This window comes from Procambarus clarkii, chromosome 65 (genome assembly GCF_040958095.1).
Source record: "Procambarus clarkii isolate CNS0578487 chromosome 65, FALCON_Pclarkii_2.0, whole genome shotgun sequence".
Lineage (NCBI taxonomy): Eukaryota > Metazoa > Arthropoda > Malacostraca > Decapoda > Cambaridae > Procambarus > Procambarus clarkii.
This window is the reverse complement of record NC_091214.1, coordinates 31183022-31196055: the sequence shown is the minus strand read 5'-3', so window position 1 is coordinate 31196055 and position 13034 is coordinate 31183022. Positions and strand designations below refer to the sequence as shown.

General features: G+C 37.3%; 1 protein-coding gene across 1 annotated transcript in view; it reads left to right on the top strand.

Moving 5' to 3' along the window:
* The window catches only part of LOC123752098 (N-acetylated-alpha-linked acidic dipeptidase 2-like), a 62910-nt gene that overhangs the window by 24804 nt on the left and 25072 nt on the right, over positions 1-13034 (top strand). The window contains exons 8-12 of the mRNA XM_069309682.1: positions 1603-1787; positions 1911-2030; positions 2391-2473; positions 7985-8109; positions 8310-8393. Coding sequence (XP_069165783.1) covers positions 1603-1787; positions 1911-2030; positions 2391-2473; positions 7985-8109; positions 8310-8393 — 597 coding nt within the window. The remainder of the gene's footprint in view (positions 1-1602; positions 1788-1910; positions 2031-2390; positions 2474-7984; positions 8110-8309; positions 8394-13034) is intronic.

Genomic DNA, 13034 nt, shown 5'->3' with positions numbered 1-13034 from the left:
ATTTGGGTTAGGTTCAGGCAATTTAATATGTCATTTTTGTGAAGTTGTGATAACCCGAGAGGACTTTCTAACTACCCAGAATATTGACATCTACAGTATTCCCAGTTTGTCTGCAGTTTAATTGACCTAGTTCTGCACATGACCACGAACTCATTGTTTGATATTATGCTTAAGGTCTATCAACCACAAGAGGGTTATTTAGGCAGTGGCAATGGCCGCGGCCTAAATAATCATCAAGTATAAATTTTCAGTCATCAAGTATAATTTTGTATGAACAATATCATGTTCATCAGTGTCTGGGATCATGATCATGCATCTTCATCTTGACTCAGACATGTTTATGTTTGGGTCAGTGCTCTGGTTTACTTAGTGCTGGGCTCCAGGGGCTTGAATATGGCATTTGTCTGGCTGGCATCAGTGGCAGTGTATGACACCTTGACTGTTGTCGCCCATGATACGTCACACCCTCGCATATTGTCCTGTGTTGATGAAGTTGTGTGTTGTGAGCTGTCTCCATGACCTTATTCTGAGACTGTTGCTACCTCGTCCATACTAAAGCTGTGAGTTACCAATAAGTAAACCCTTTTAAGGCAGTGTCTGCAGGGTTCATATTGTGTGTAATTCAACCCGTCCTCCTAATAGAACGATACATTTTGACATACACTCTACTTAAGGCCAGAAATGGTCGTACTAGAAAATAATAACGGCTCGCGAAATTGACATATTGTCCCGTTTTCTGTTTTAGGTCCTTTGGTAGGTTAGGATACGGGCACTTTTGTATGACAGTTATCTTGAAATTGTATTATCTGAAGTAAGAAATTTTGTTCCATCATATTTTTGCATTAAAAACTCATGAAAATATATTTGTCTAAGTACAAAACTTTATTGTGTACTTGGAGAAAAACACTTAGTGGAGGATAATTAGAACACATCATTAAAGTTCATATACTGGTTAGCAAAGCGAGAATTTGTAATAATTAAATAAAAAAGGACAAAGTAAAGACAAACTTTACTGTATAAAATGCCTGAGAAATAGCGTACGTGGAGAATGTTAAAAATTCATTTACTGCTAGAATCCACTTAATAAAACATCTAAATTATTGGGACCGTCTAAAAATTTTAAATCTGTATTCCCTAGAGCACAGGTGGAAGAGATACATACTAATTTACACTTGGAAAATATTAGGAGGACTGGTTCAAAATCTGCAAAGAGAAATAACACCACATGAGACCAGAAAGCATGCATGGTAGGATGCTCAAAGTAGCCCCACTGAAAAGTAGATGTGCAATAGGCACGCTGAGAGAGAACTCTATCAACATCAGAGGCCCAAGACTTTTCAACACTACCCCCTACGGGGCATAACTGGCCGAACTGCTCGAAAGAGAACTCGATAAGCACCTTCAAAAGATATCCCGATCAACCAGGCTGTGCCTCATGTCTGGCTGCGAGTAGCTGAATTGCGCAGCCTGGTTGAACCAGGAAGCCTGGTCAGAGACCGGGTCGTGGTGATGCTGATCCTTGAAATAAACAGATAGACATCACTACACAATATAAGCATTTTCGCCCCAAGAAAAAATAGATCATTTAACACTCTCCTGCAGGAAGATGGGCGGCACCCCGGCCCCCGGGGCGTGGAAGGGCGGCCTGACGGGCGTGGCGTACAACCTGGGGCCGGAGCTCCTGGACCAGTACCGTTCCTACCGCCTCAGACTCAACACCCACAACTCCCTGCAGGTTCGCCGCTCCTACAACGTTATCGCCACCATCAGGGGAGACGTGGAGCCTGGTGAGTTGAGTCTGTCTCCAATTGCAAACTTTAATTCAGTTCACCGTTGTTGAGTCTCATTTAATAAATGTTGAGCTTACTAGTAAGTTTGGGTGGTAGTGACGAAGAATGTGATGTTGACAGATCGCTACGTGCTGATGGGGAACCACCGTGACGCCTGGGGGTACGGGGCCGCTGACCCCTCCAGCGGCACCGCCCAAATGCTGGAGACAGCCAGAGTCCTCGGCCAGCTCATCACAGAAGGTCAGTCAGTCGCTGCATTCTGAAATTTGTCTTAACGACAGTGTATATTATCTGAGTTGAATTAAACCCTTTAGCTTTTTTTGGCATTTTTTAACTATATTTCTTAAATAATTTATTTTTTTATTTTTTTAGTAAATTTGAATAATTCAGTGAGGTGTTGTGGTTACATCCAAAAAACTTATTCACACATGTATTTACGTACGGTTAATACTAACCAGCGATCCCTATTATGATGCCTAGTAATCCGTTCCCTAAACCTATAACGCTATTCTCAATCTAAAATGATATTGTTTATAACCGATTAATTTAAAAATGCATGTATTGTGAATTACTCCAAATTTGTCTGCCATTTTCGTGTAGGTTGGCGACCACGACGAACTCTGGTGTTGTGCAGCTGGGGCGCCGAAGAGTATGGCCTCATAGGCTCCACGGAGTGGGTCGAGGTACGTCACTATGTGTGGGAAGTTTTGGTGGAAATATCTAATAGGGTTTTGGCGCGGATTTCTAGTGGATACATACACTCGAAGCTCTATTAAAATCAGGAGAAAATCGAACTGGTTTTAATGTATTTATTTATTTATTTACAAGATGTACATTGGGTTTGTGAGAATACATAGCATAGTATTTACAATCTTGTAAAGCCACTTGTACGCGCAGCGTTTCAGGCAGGTCCTTAATCTAACAGATAATTTTAAGTAGGTAAATTCTAGCAGAATTAATAAAATAAGATACATTGCAAGAAAAAAATGTGATGAGAGAGATTAGTAAGTATAGTAAAGCACATTGGTATATTAAAGCTCTGATTGATTACATTGACAACTTGATTGGTAATTTAAACAAGATTAGTAGACACCATACAGCAGATTGATAGCACATATAAGAAGACAGCAGTGATCACAATGGTAAAGATGTTCAGATTGGGTACACAAGGATTGGGAGATTGGGTAGCAATAGATACAGTGTAATTTTAAAGCAAAAAGTAAAAAAACTATGAAGATGAAATTAGGTACTTTTTAGTTTTGTTTTTGAATGTCGCAAAAGTTGGACAGCTTTTCAATTCATTAGGGAGTGAATTCCATAGACTGGGTCCCTTTATTTGCATAGAGTGTTTACACAGATTAAGTTTGACTCTGGGGATATCAAAGAGATATTTGTTTCTGGTGTGGTGATAATGGGTCCTATTGCATCTGTCTAGGGAGAGGTTCAGAGCAGGATTAGCATTTAAGAACAGGGTTTTGTAAATGTAGTTGACACAAGAGAATTTGTGGAGTGAGATTATGTTTAGCATGTTTAGGGAGTTAAACAAGGGGGCTGAGTGTTGTCTGAAAGCAGAATTTGTTATTATTCTGATAGCAGATTTTTGCTGAGTGATGATGGACTTGAGGTGGTTTGCAGTGGTGGAACCCCATGCACAGATACCATAATTAAGACCATAATTAAGATAGGGATTGATTAGTGCATAATATAGAGAGATGAGAGCAGAGTTAAGTACATAATATCTGATTTTGGAGAGTATCCCAACTGTTTTAGAGACTTTCTTAGCTATGTGTTGTATGTGGGTGCTGAAGTTGAGTCTCTTGTCTAGGAATAGGCCAAGAAACTTTCCATCATTTTTATTGCTAATGTTTACATTATCTATCTGAAGCTGAATTGCATTTGTAGATTTGCTTCCAAATAAGATGTAGTAGGTCTTTTCTATGTTAAGTGTTAGTTTGTTCGTTGACATCCATAAGTGGACTTTTTTTAGTTCATTATTAACAACATTATTTAGTGTATGTGGGTTGGGGTTAGAGTAGATGAGGGTAGTATCATCAGCAAACAAAATAGGTTTCAGAATGTTAGAGACATTAGGTAGATCATTGATGTATATAAGAAATAGGAGAGGTCCCAAGATGCTGCCCTGTGGCACTCCAACGGTTATTGGTAGAGTGGGAGAGGTTATATTATTGATGGTTACACATTGGTGTCTATCACTAAGATAGGATTGGATATAGTCCAGTGCATGGACTCGGATTCCATACTGATGAAGTTTACGTAAGAGGTAATTGTGATTAACAGTATCAAAGGCCTTTCTCAGGTCAATGAAGAGTTCAATCGGAAACTCATTTTTGTCAAGGGCTTAGTAAATTATATCAAGGAGACTAATAATTGCGTCGTTGGTACTCTTTTGGGAGCGGAAGCCAAACTGACAGGGGCTAAGAATGTCGAATTTTACGAGATAAGAGTAGAGCTATTTGTAGATAATTTTTTCAAATATTTTTGATAGTATGGGTAGGTTTGATATTAGTCTATAATTGTTTATGTCTGCCGGATTACTTCCTTTATGAACTGGCGTTACTCTTACTTTTTTAAGGATATCAGGGAAGGTATGACACTCAAGGGATTTATTGAACAACAGAGCTATAGGTGGCGCAAGGGCATGGGAGGCGCTCTTGTATACAATGGATGGGATTTCACTGATGTTCCCAGCTTTGGTTTTTAGTGAGTGTATGATGAACACAACATCTGTCGGGCTGACTGGTGAAAGGAGAAGAGAGTTTGGATAGCTGCCTGAGAGATATGTGTTGATATGTGGCTGAGTCTATGGGATTTTACTGGCAAGGTTAGCACCAACCGATGAAAAGAAGCTATTAAAATCATTTGCCATTTCTAAGTCAGTTGGCGGTGTAAAGCCATCCTTAGAGAGTGTTGTAGGAATGTTGTTTAGTTCCTAGGATATTAGAGATGGTATTCCATGTGCTTTTCATGTTGCCTTTTGCTTCTTTGAATCTAGTCTCATAATATGAAAGTTTAGCTTTTCTTATGATACTGGTAAGCACTGATGAGTACCTTTTAACTACTTCCTTTGTAACTAGGCCAATCCTAAATTTCTTTTCGTATTCATGTTTTTGTTGATTGATTTGATTATGCCACTTGTGAGCCACGGATTGTTTTTTCTTTTGTCAGTTACCTGTTTGGTAAGGAGGGGACAGCGAGTGTTGTAGAGGCTTAGAGTTTTGGAGAGAAAGAGGGTAGTTAATGAGTTTATATCCTGTGTATTATTGAATTCAGGTTCCCAGTTAATATTGTGAAGTGCATTAGAGAGATTGCCTAAAGCTGATTCACTGTATAGCCTGAATTAGAGTTTCTTGCTTTCTGGTGGTATTGTGTCCATGTTTGCTATGAGGAAGGTAGGATAGTGGTCAGTTGTTCTATCATAGATTACTCCAGATGTAAGGGGAGCTGTTATATTAGTCCATAAGTGATCCAAGGTGGTGGCAGATGTTTGAGTGACTCGGGTGGGCTTGGTGATTGTGGGGATTAGCATACAGGAGTGCATGCTGTTACGGAAATAGTCAACTTGAGGGTTATTTTGAAGATCCAGGTCAATATTGAAATCACCTCCTAGAATGTGATTTTTGTTGAGATTGTTATTTATGATAAGATTTCTTACGTTGTCTGAGAATGAAGCTATGTTGGTATTAGGAAATCTATAGATGGCACCGATAGTCAGGGAGGATTTAAGGGATTTACTGGAGAACTTGGCTAAGGTATATTCACAATAGTCGTCTCTATCATTAATGACACTATTGCAGGTGAAGGTATCTTTGTAATATATTGCTGTGCCACCTCCTTTTTTATTAGGCCTGCAGTTATGAATGGTTTTATAACCAGCTAAGTTGTAGAGTTGGGTATAGTCTTTACTTAACCAAGTTTCTGTTCAAATGATGAATGATAATTTAGAACCTAGTGCTGTGAGTAGTGCATTTATATCATCAAAATGTTTACCAAGTGACCTAACATTTTGGTTGTAAACTGATAAGCAGGTGCTGTTTAGGAGTTTGTTTTTGCAAGATTTGCTGTGTAATACCTGCAATAATGATGATCAATGTGCTGATTTGTGTGGATACGAGACAGAAGATTTCGATCAGGATCAATATCAGTAAGCATATAGATGCAATAATGTCACGATACAATAAGATGAGCAATTACAGGAACAGTTAAATACTAAATCTGCTGTAAATATAAAGTAATTATAGCAAAACACAACAATAAATGTAAGTACACAAAAAAATAGAAACAATTTGAAGTAGAGTAAAGATCACCGCAGATAGCCAGGAAGGATACAGAAGTTAGGTTAAGAGAGAAGAAAAAATCAGTAGACTGACAGGAATAATATGTAGCAAAAATAATGAGACAAATAATAATCGTAAAGTAAAAATAATCTTAAGAATAAATTATTTAATATTGCTTAGTTGTGAAGCTATAATTAGTATGAACTTAAGAAAACAAAATGAGCTCAATAATTAATTACAATAAATGATGTATAAATCAAATTACAATTAAATTTAAAAAAAAATAACAGGGTAAGATTATATTTATGAGCAAGATTTTACTAAGACACTGAGGTAGATGCTTACATAAATACTAAGTCTACTATAATTAGAGAATTATTATAGCAAAACACAACAATAAATGCAAGTATACAAAAAAAATTGAAACACTTAGAAGTAGAATAAAGAACACTAGATAGCGATGAAGGATACACAAGTTTGGTGGAGAAAACAAAAAATCAGTAGAGACTCTCAAGATGAATATATATAAAAAAAATAGACAAATGATAATTGTAAGGTAAAATAATCTTAAAGATAATTAATTTTATTTAGCTTAGTTTTTAACCTATAATTAGTATGAACTTAATTAAGAAAACAAAATGAGATCAATAATTAATTTCAATAAATGACATAAATCACTACAATTAAATTTAAAATTTAAAAAGAATAGGGTAAGATTAGTTTTAAGAGTAAAATTTTACAATGATGTATGAATGTTATATTGACCATTTATGCATTAATTTATCATTTAGGTTAATGTCAATATTGTTTAGTTGATATCTGGTAGGCAATAATTCCGACATTTGAAAGGTTAAAAATATGCCCTCTAGAACTGAAAAATGTCAGTTTTTTCGGGTTTCGTGGGTAGATTATAACACTCATACTCGGAAAATAAAAGCTGAAATAATATATAATGTAGCCGGAAAAGAATGCGTGTTCTCTGCAAGACATACTGTTTCAAAGCTCAATAAAGTTGAGTTTTCTATATAAGATTTCTTTGACCCTCGCATAATTAATCAGCATAAGCATAAAACAAACTGGTAAGATTATGTATTTCGTTTCTAATAATGGAAAAAAATAATTTAGTTTAGGTTATGTCAGTTAATCGGCATAATTAACAGCCATAACCTGGAGATTATGGAATGGAACACTGTTGACTACTTGTGAATGTTGTTAATTATAAAATAAATCATTACACTTAATTTTCGAACGTAGGAGCTTTATGCACATCTCTAACGACTTCACAGCATGTCCTCAGTCATGTCTCTAGATCCTACAAGAATTTAGCATGTCATACAGCACCTTACTTCATTTCAAGTCCTGTGGCTTATTTGTATGCCCCGAACTATCTTGAGGCTATTTTGAGATGAACTAACATTAAAGTTTGCAATACATCTCCCTGCTACTAAGTCTTATGTTACATTTGTCTTACAACGCACTTCATATGTAAAATAACTTCATTCCATATGATATGTTCTAAGGCATGAGTTTTTCTTATTTCACTGCTGCAGGAGCCTTATACCAGACTACGGGATATTTCTGGTGACCTACAATATAAGCGTTTTCTTCAGGATCACGTAAAAAGTACCTGCAGTAGCACACAAATTCCTAAATCATCCTATATCCTAAAGAAGTTATTCATTCATGATGTTTACAATGCCCGAAAACATCTCGAAGCATTCCACCATGTTAAATAGTGTTCAAGCATGATCTAATGTTTCCAACTATATCCTTAGGCTTCCCATATAGTTTTAAGCTTATCCATGCAAACGTCCTAAAGCATCTCATCCTTTCTTCAGTAAAATATTATAGTCTACGAGCTTCCCAGCACGTCCTAAAATGTCCTGACGTGTCCCACAGGAACACGTGAACAAGCTACAGGAGCGGGCGGTGATGTACCTCAACACGGACACCTGCGCCTCGGGCCCCATCATCGAAGTGCCCGGCAGCCCCCTTCTTTGGGATCCCATCACCATGATTACACAAAATGGTATGTCGCTCCCCATTCCCCATCTCTGTTTAGAAACACTTTACCCAACTCTTCTAAGACCAATAATTTGTTATATTATGCAACCTATTTTGAACTACAATTTAACCTTTTCACATTGGCAAAGATTTAATTCCAATTTCACACTTTAGCTTGTGGTAGATATTTTAATTCCAGTATGGCCCCCCTCCTCCTCCTGCAGGTGCCAGGTGTTCGTAATGGTGCCACGATATACGAGGAGTGGGTAGCATTTCACACTATGCGAAATAAAACCTCACCTGAGTAAGTAGTGGTGAAATTGAAGGAGAGGGATGACTGCGGAATTGAGGGGGAGCAGGGAAATATATGATATTTTATAATTATATATTAAACTTTACTATTTATGAAAAAACATACATTGGTTATATTACATTATATATATATATAATGTAATATATATATATGTCGTACCTAGTAGCCAGAACTCACTTCTCGGCCTACTATGCAAGGCCCGATTTGCCTAATATGCCAAGTTTTCATGAATTAATATATTTTCTCTAATTTTTTTCTTATGAAATGATAAAGCTACCCATTTCATTATGTATGAGGTAAATTTTTTTTTATTGGAGTTAAAATTAATGTAGATATATGCCCGAACCTAACCAACCCTCCCTAACCTAACCTAACCTATCTTAATAGGTTAGGTTAGGTTAGTTGGCCGAAAAAGTTAGGTTAGGTTAGGTTAGGTAGGTTAGGTAGCCGAAAAACAATTAATTCATGAAAACTTGGCTTATTAGGCAAATCAGGCCTTGCATAGTAGGCTGAGAAGTGAGTTCTGGCTACTAGGTACGACATATATATATATATATATATATATATATATATATATATATATATATATATATATATATATATATATATATATATATATATATATATATATATATCTATATCTATATCTATATATATATATCTATATATATATATCTATATATATATATCTATATATATATATATCTATATATATATCTATATATATATCTATATATATATCTATATATATATCTATATATATATCTATATATCATTGAATATGACCGCATATTCTGTATTTATTATTTTCTGGTTTAGGGCTTCTATCCCTCTAACTATTTTCTTAGCATCAGGGCTTAATTGGAATAGGAGTTCTCCAAAACTCATTTTCGTACTTTTAAGGTGAAGAAAAGAAGTGATTTACTATAGAGTGTATTACACTTATTTGTATAATTTGCACGACGTTTCGAACCTCCATGGTTCATTCTCAAGTGAACAGATCTTACAATACTAGTTGATTTTATACCCGCATTAGGTCAGGTGATAATACAATGAAGGTGAAAAACATGGGGGGATACATAAGGGATAAACATAGGGGCTGCAGAAGGCGTATTGGCCCATACGAGGCATCTCCTATCTAAACACAAAGATTAATCCAGTGTAATTGGCCTGTTATGTTGGACATTGTCTTCTGTGTTGGCATCGATATGTTCTTGTCTTGTCCTTACTCTCATGGTGGGTAGAGTAAATAGTTCCGTGATTTGGGTGTTCATGGTAGGTCGCTCTATTCTTATGTGTATTGCCTCAAGAATTTGTAATCTTCTTGAATCTTGGGTTTTGTCTATTATGCAAGTATTCTTGTTCAACATTTCTCTTGTTAGAGTAATGTCATGGGCTTGTCTCATGTGATTCCTAGGGGCACCAGATTGAAGATGGCATGTCAAACGCCTCGTCAGCTTGGTCGACGTCATACCTATGTACTTACATTGAAGGTTACATCCTTCGTGGGGGCAAGTGTACATGTATACAACGCTTGACTGCTGTAGAGGGTTCTCCGTCGGCTTCGGGCTGTTTTTGATAAGGAGTTCGGAAGTCTTCTTGGTTTTGTAGAATATTATCAGGTTTATGTTTTGGTTAGGAGTAGTGCTTTTTACTCCTTTACGGATTATTTCTTTCATTATTCTTTCCTCTTTTATATGTTCACTGTGCATGGTAGATTTGTAATATAATTTTATTGGGGGTGTTGTGGTTTCTGTTCTAGGTTCTGAATTATACCAACGGTCCAAGTGTCTTCTTATAGCAGCGTTTATTTCCGCGTTGCTATATCCGTTGTTCACCAATACCTGAGTTACTCTTTCAAACCCTCTACTCACGTTGCTCCATTCAGAGCAGTGGGTAAGCGCTCGACGAATATAAGCATTGAGAACACTGGCTTTGTATCTTTGGGGGCACTCACTTCTACCGTTCAGGCATAATCCTATGTTGGTGGGCTTGGTATATACGTTGGTGCTTAAAGAGGTTCCTGTTTTTGTTATTAGTACATCCAAGAATGGCAGACTGTTATTTTCACTATTTTCATGTGTAAATCGGAGTACTGACTCTCTCTCTAGGTGTCTTTTTAGGTCAATTAGTTCATCTGAGTCTTTTACTATTACGAATATGTCATCTACATAACGGCAGTATACAGTTGGTTTTTGTCTGCTACTGAAGACCCTATCTTCGATGGTTCCCATATAAAAATTAGCAAATAAAACTCCTAAGGGGGAGCCCATTGCTACTCCGTCTATTTGTAAATACATGTCTCCTTGTGGACTGATGAAAGGGGCTTCCTTTGTACATGCTTCGAGAAGACTTTTCAAGTGTGGCTCAGGTATGTCTAATTTGGGGGTGCTCTCGTCTCTGTATACTCTGTCCAGTATCATTCCTATGGTTGTGTCGACTGGGACGTTGGTAAAAAGGGATTCAACGTCCAGGGAAGCGATGATTCCATCGGGCTGGGTTGATTTGATCAATTCTAGGAAATCTGCTGATGATTGTAGACTAAACTTACTTGGAGTGTATGGAGTTAGGAGTTCATTGAGTTTCTTTGCCAGGTGATAAGTTGGGGTTGGTATTTGGCTGATTATAGGGCGTAGTGGGTTACCTGGTTTATGCGTCTTAACATTGCCGTAGGCATATCCTAAGCCATAGTCGCCTTGAAGTTTATTGAAATGCACACTACCTTTCTTTGCGTTGATTGCTGTAATTGTTTTGTTTAGTTTCCGCTTAAGGTCTTCTACGGGGTTCCTCGTGATTCGTTGAAATTTGGAGTCGTCACTTAGGATGTCGCTAATTTTGTTCATGTATTCATGGGTAGGAATCAATACATATGCTGCTGTTTTGTCGGCTTTTCTTATTGTTACGTCTTTCAGATTTTTTAGTTGTTTCGCTGCTTCTTTGAGTCGTGGGGTTAAGATTGTAGATGAATATGTTCCTCGTTTTTTCCCTGCTTCTGCAAGTAGTTCAGCTTGAAGTGTGTCAGTGGTGATGACTTTTTTGTTGTCTTCTAGCTTATGGATATCGTCCAGAAGCATTTCGATTTCCAGGCGTTTTTGATGCATCTTTGGTTTAGATAAGAATTGACAATTTAGACCAAGATTTAAGAGGTCTCGTTGGTCCTGGGTAAGATCATAAGAAGTCAGGTTAAAGTAGCCATCTTTAGGACGAGGGATTTTTAGCTGTCCACCGTTTAGGGATGTTAACTTACGGAGTGTCTTTGTTTCTACAAGAGTTTTATGTTGTTGTTTCAGGTTAAATAGTTCACTGTTGATGGTTTGCTTGAGTTGGATAGGGATGTCGTACTGGGTCCATTTGTTTAACAGATGCTCCGCCTGCTCTATAAAGGTTTGGAGGGCTTCCTTCTTCTTGTTTAGTTGATGCCGAATGAGCTCTTGCCTATACCTATAGGTAAACTCTGTATTGCGGACTGCTGGGTCATGTGGGTTTATATTGGTGTATACTGGCAGCAGGTTTTCTTTCAAACATGTTTCATTGAATGTGACCGCATATTCTGTATTTATTATTTTCTGGTTTAGGGCTTCTATCCCTCTAACTATTTTCTTAGCATCAGGGCTTAATTGGAATAGGAGTTCTCCAAAACTCATTTTCGTACTTTTAAGGTGAAGAAAAGAAGTGATTTACTATAGAGTGTATTACACTTATTTGTATAATTTGCACGACGTTTCGAACCTCCATGGTTCATTCTCAAGTGAACAGATCTTACAATACTAGTTGATTTTATACCCGCATTAGGTCAGGTGATAATACAATGAAGGTGAAAAACATGGGGGGATACATAAGGGATAAACATAGGGGCTGCAGAAGGCGTATTGGCCCATACGAGGCATCTCCTATCTAAACACAAAGATTAATCCAGTGTAATTGGCCTGTTATGTTGGACATTGTCTTCTGTGTTGGCATCGATATGTTCTTGTCTTGTCCTTACTCTCATGGTGGGTAGAGTAAATAGTTCCGTGATTTGGGTGTTCATGGTAGGTCGCTCTATTCTTATGTGTATTGCCTCAAGAATTTGTAATCTTCTTGAATCTTGGGTTTTGTCTATTATGCAAGTATTCTTGTTCAACATTTCTCTTGTTAGAGTAATGTCATGGGCTTGTCTCATGTGATTCCTAGGGGCACCAGATTGAAGATGGCATGTCAAACGCCTCGTCAGCTTGGTCGACGTCATACCTATGTACTTACATTGAAGGTTACATCCTTCGTGGGGGCAAGTGTACATGTATACAACGCTTGACTGCTGTAGAGGGTTCTCCGTCGGCTTCGGGCTGTTTTTGATAAGGAGTTCGGAAGTCTTCTTGGTTTTGTAGAATATTATCAGGTTTATGTTTTGGTTAGGAGTAGTGCTTTTTACTCCTTTACGGATTATTTCTTTCATTATTCTTTCCTCTTTTATATGTTCACTGTGCATGGTAGATTTGTAATATAATTTTATTGGGGGTGTTGTGGTTTCTGTTCTAGGTTCTGAATTATACCAACGGTCCAAGTGTCTTCTTATAGCAGCGTTTATTTCCGCGTTGCTATATCCGTTGTTCACCAATACCTGAGTTACTCTTTCAAACCCTCTACTCACGT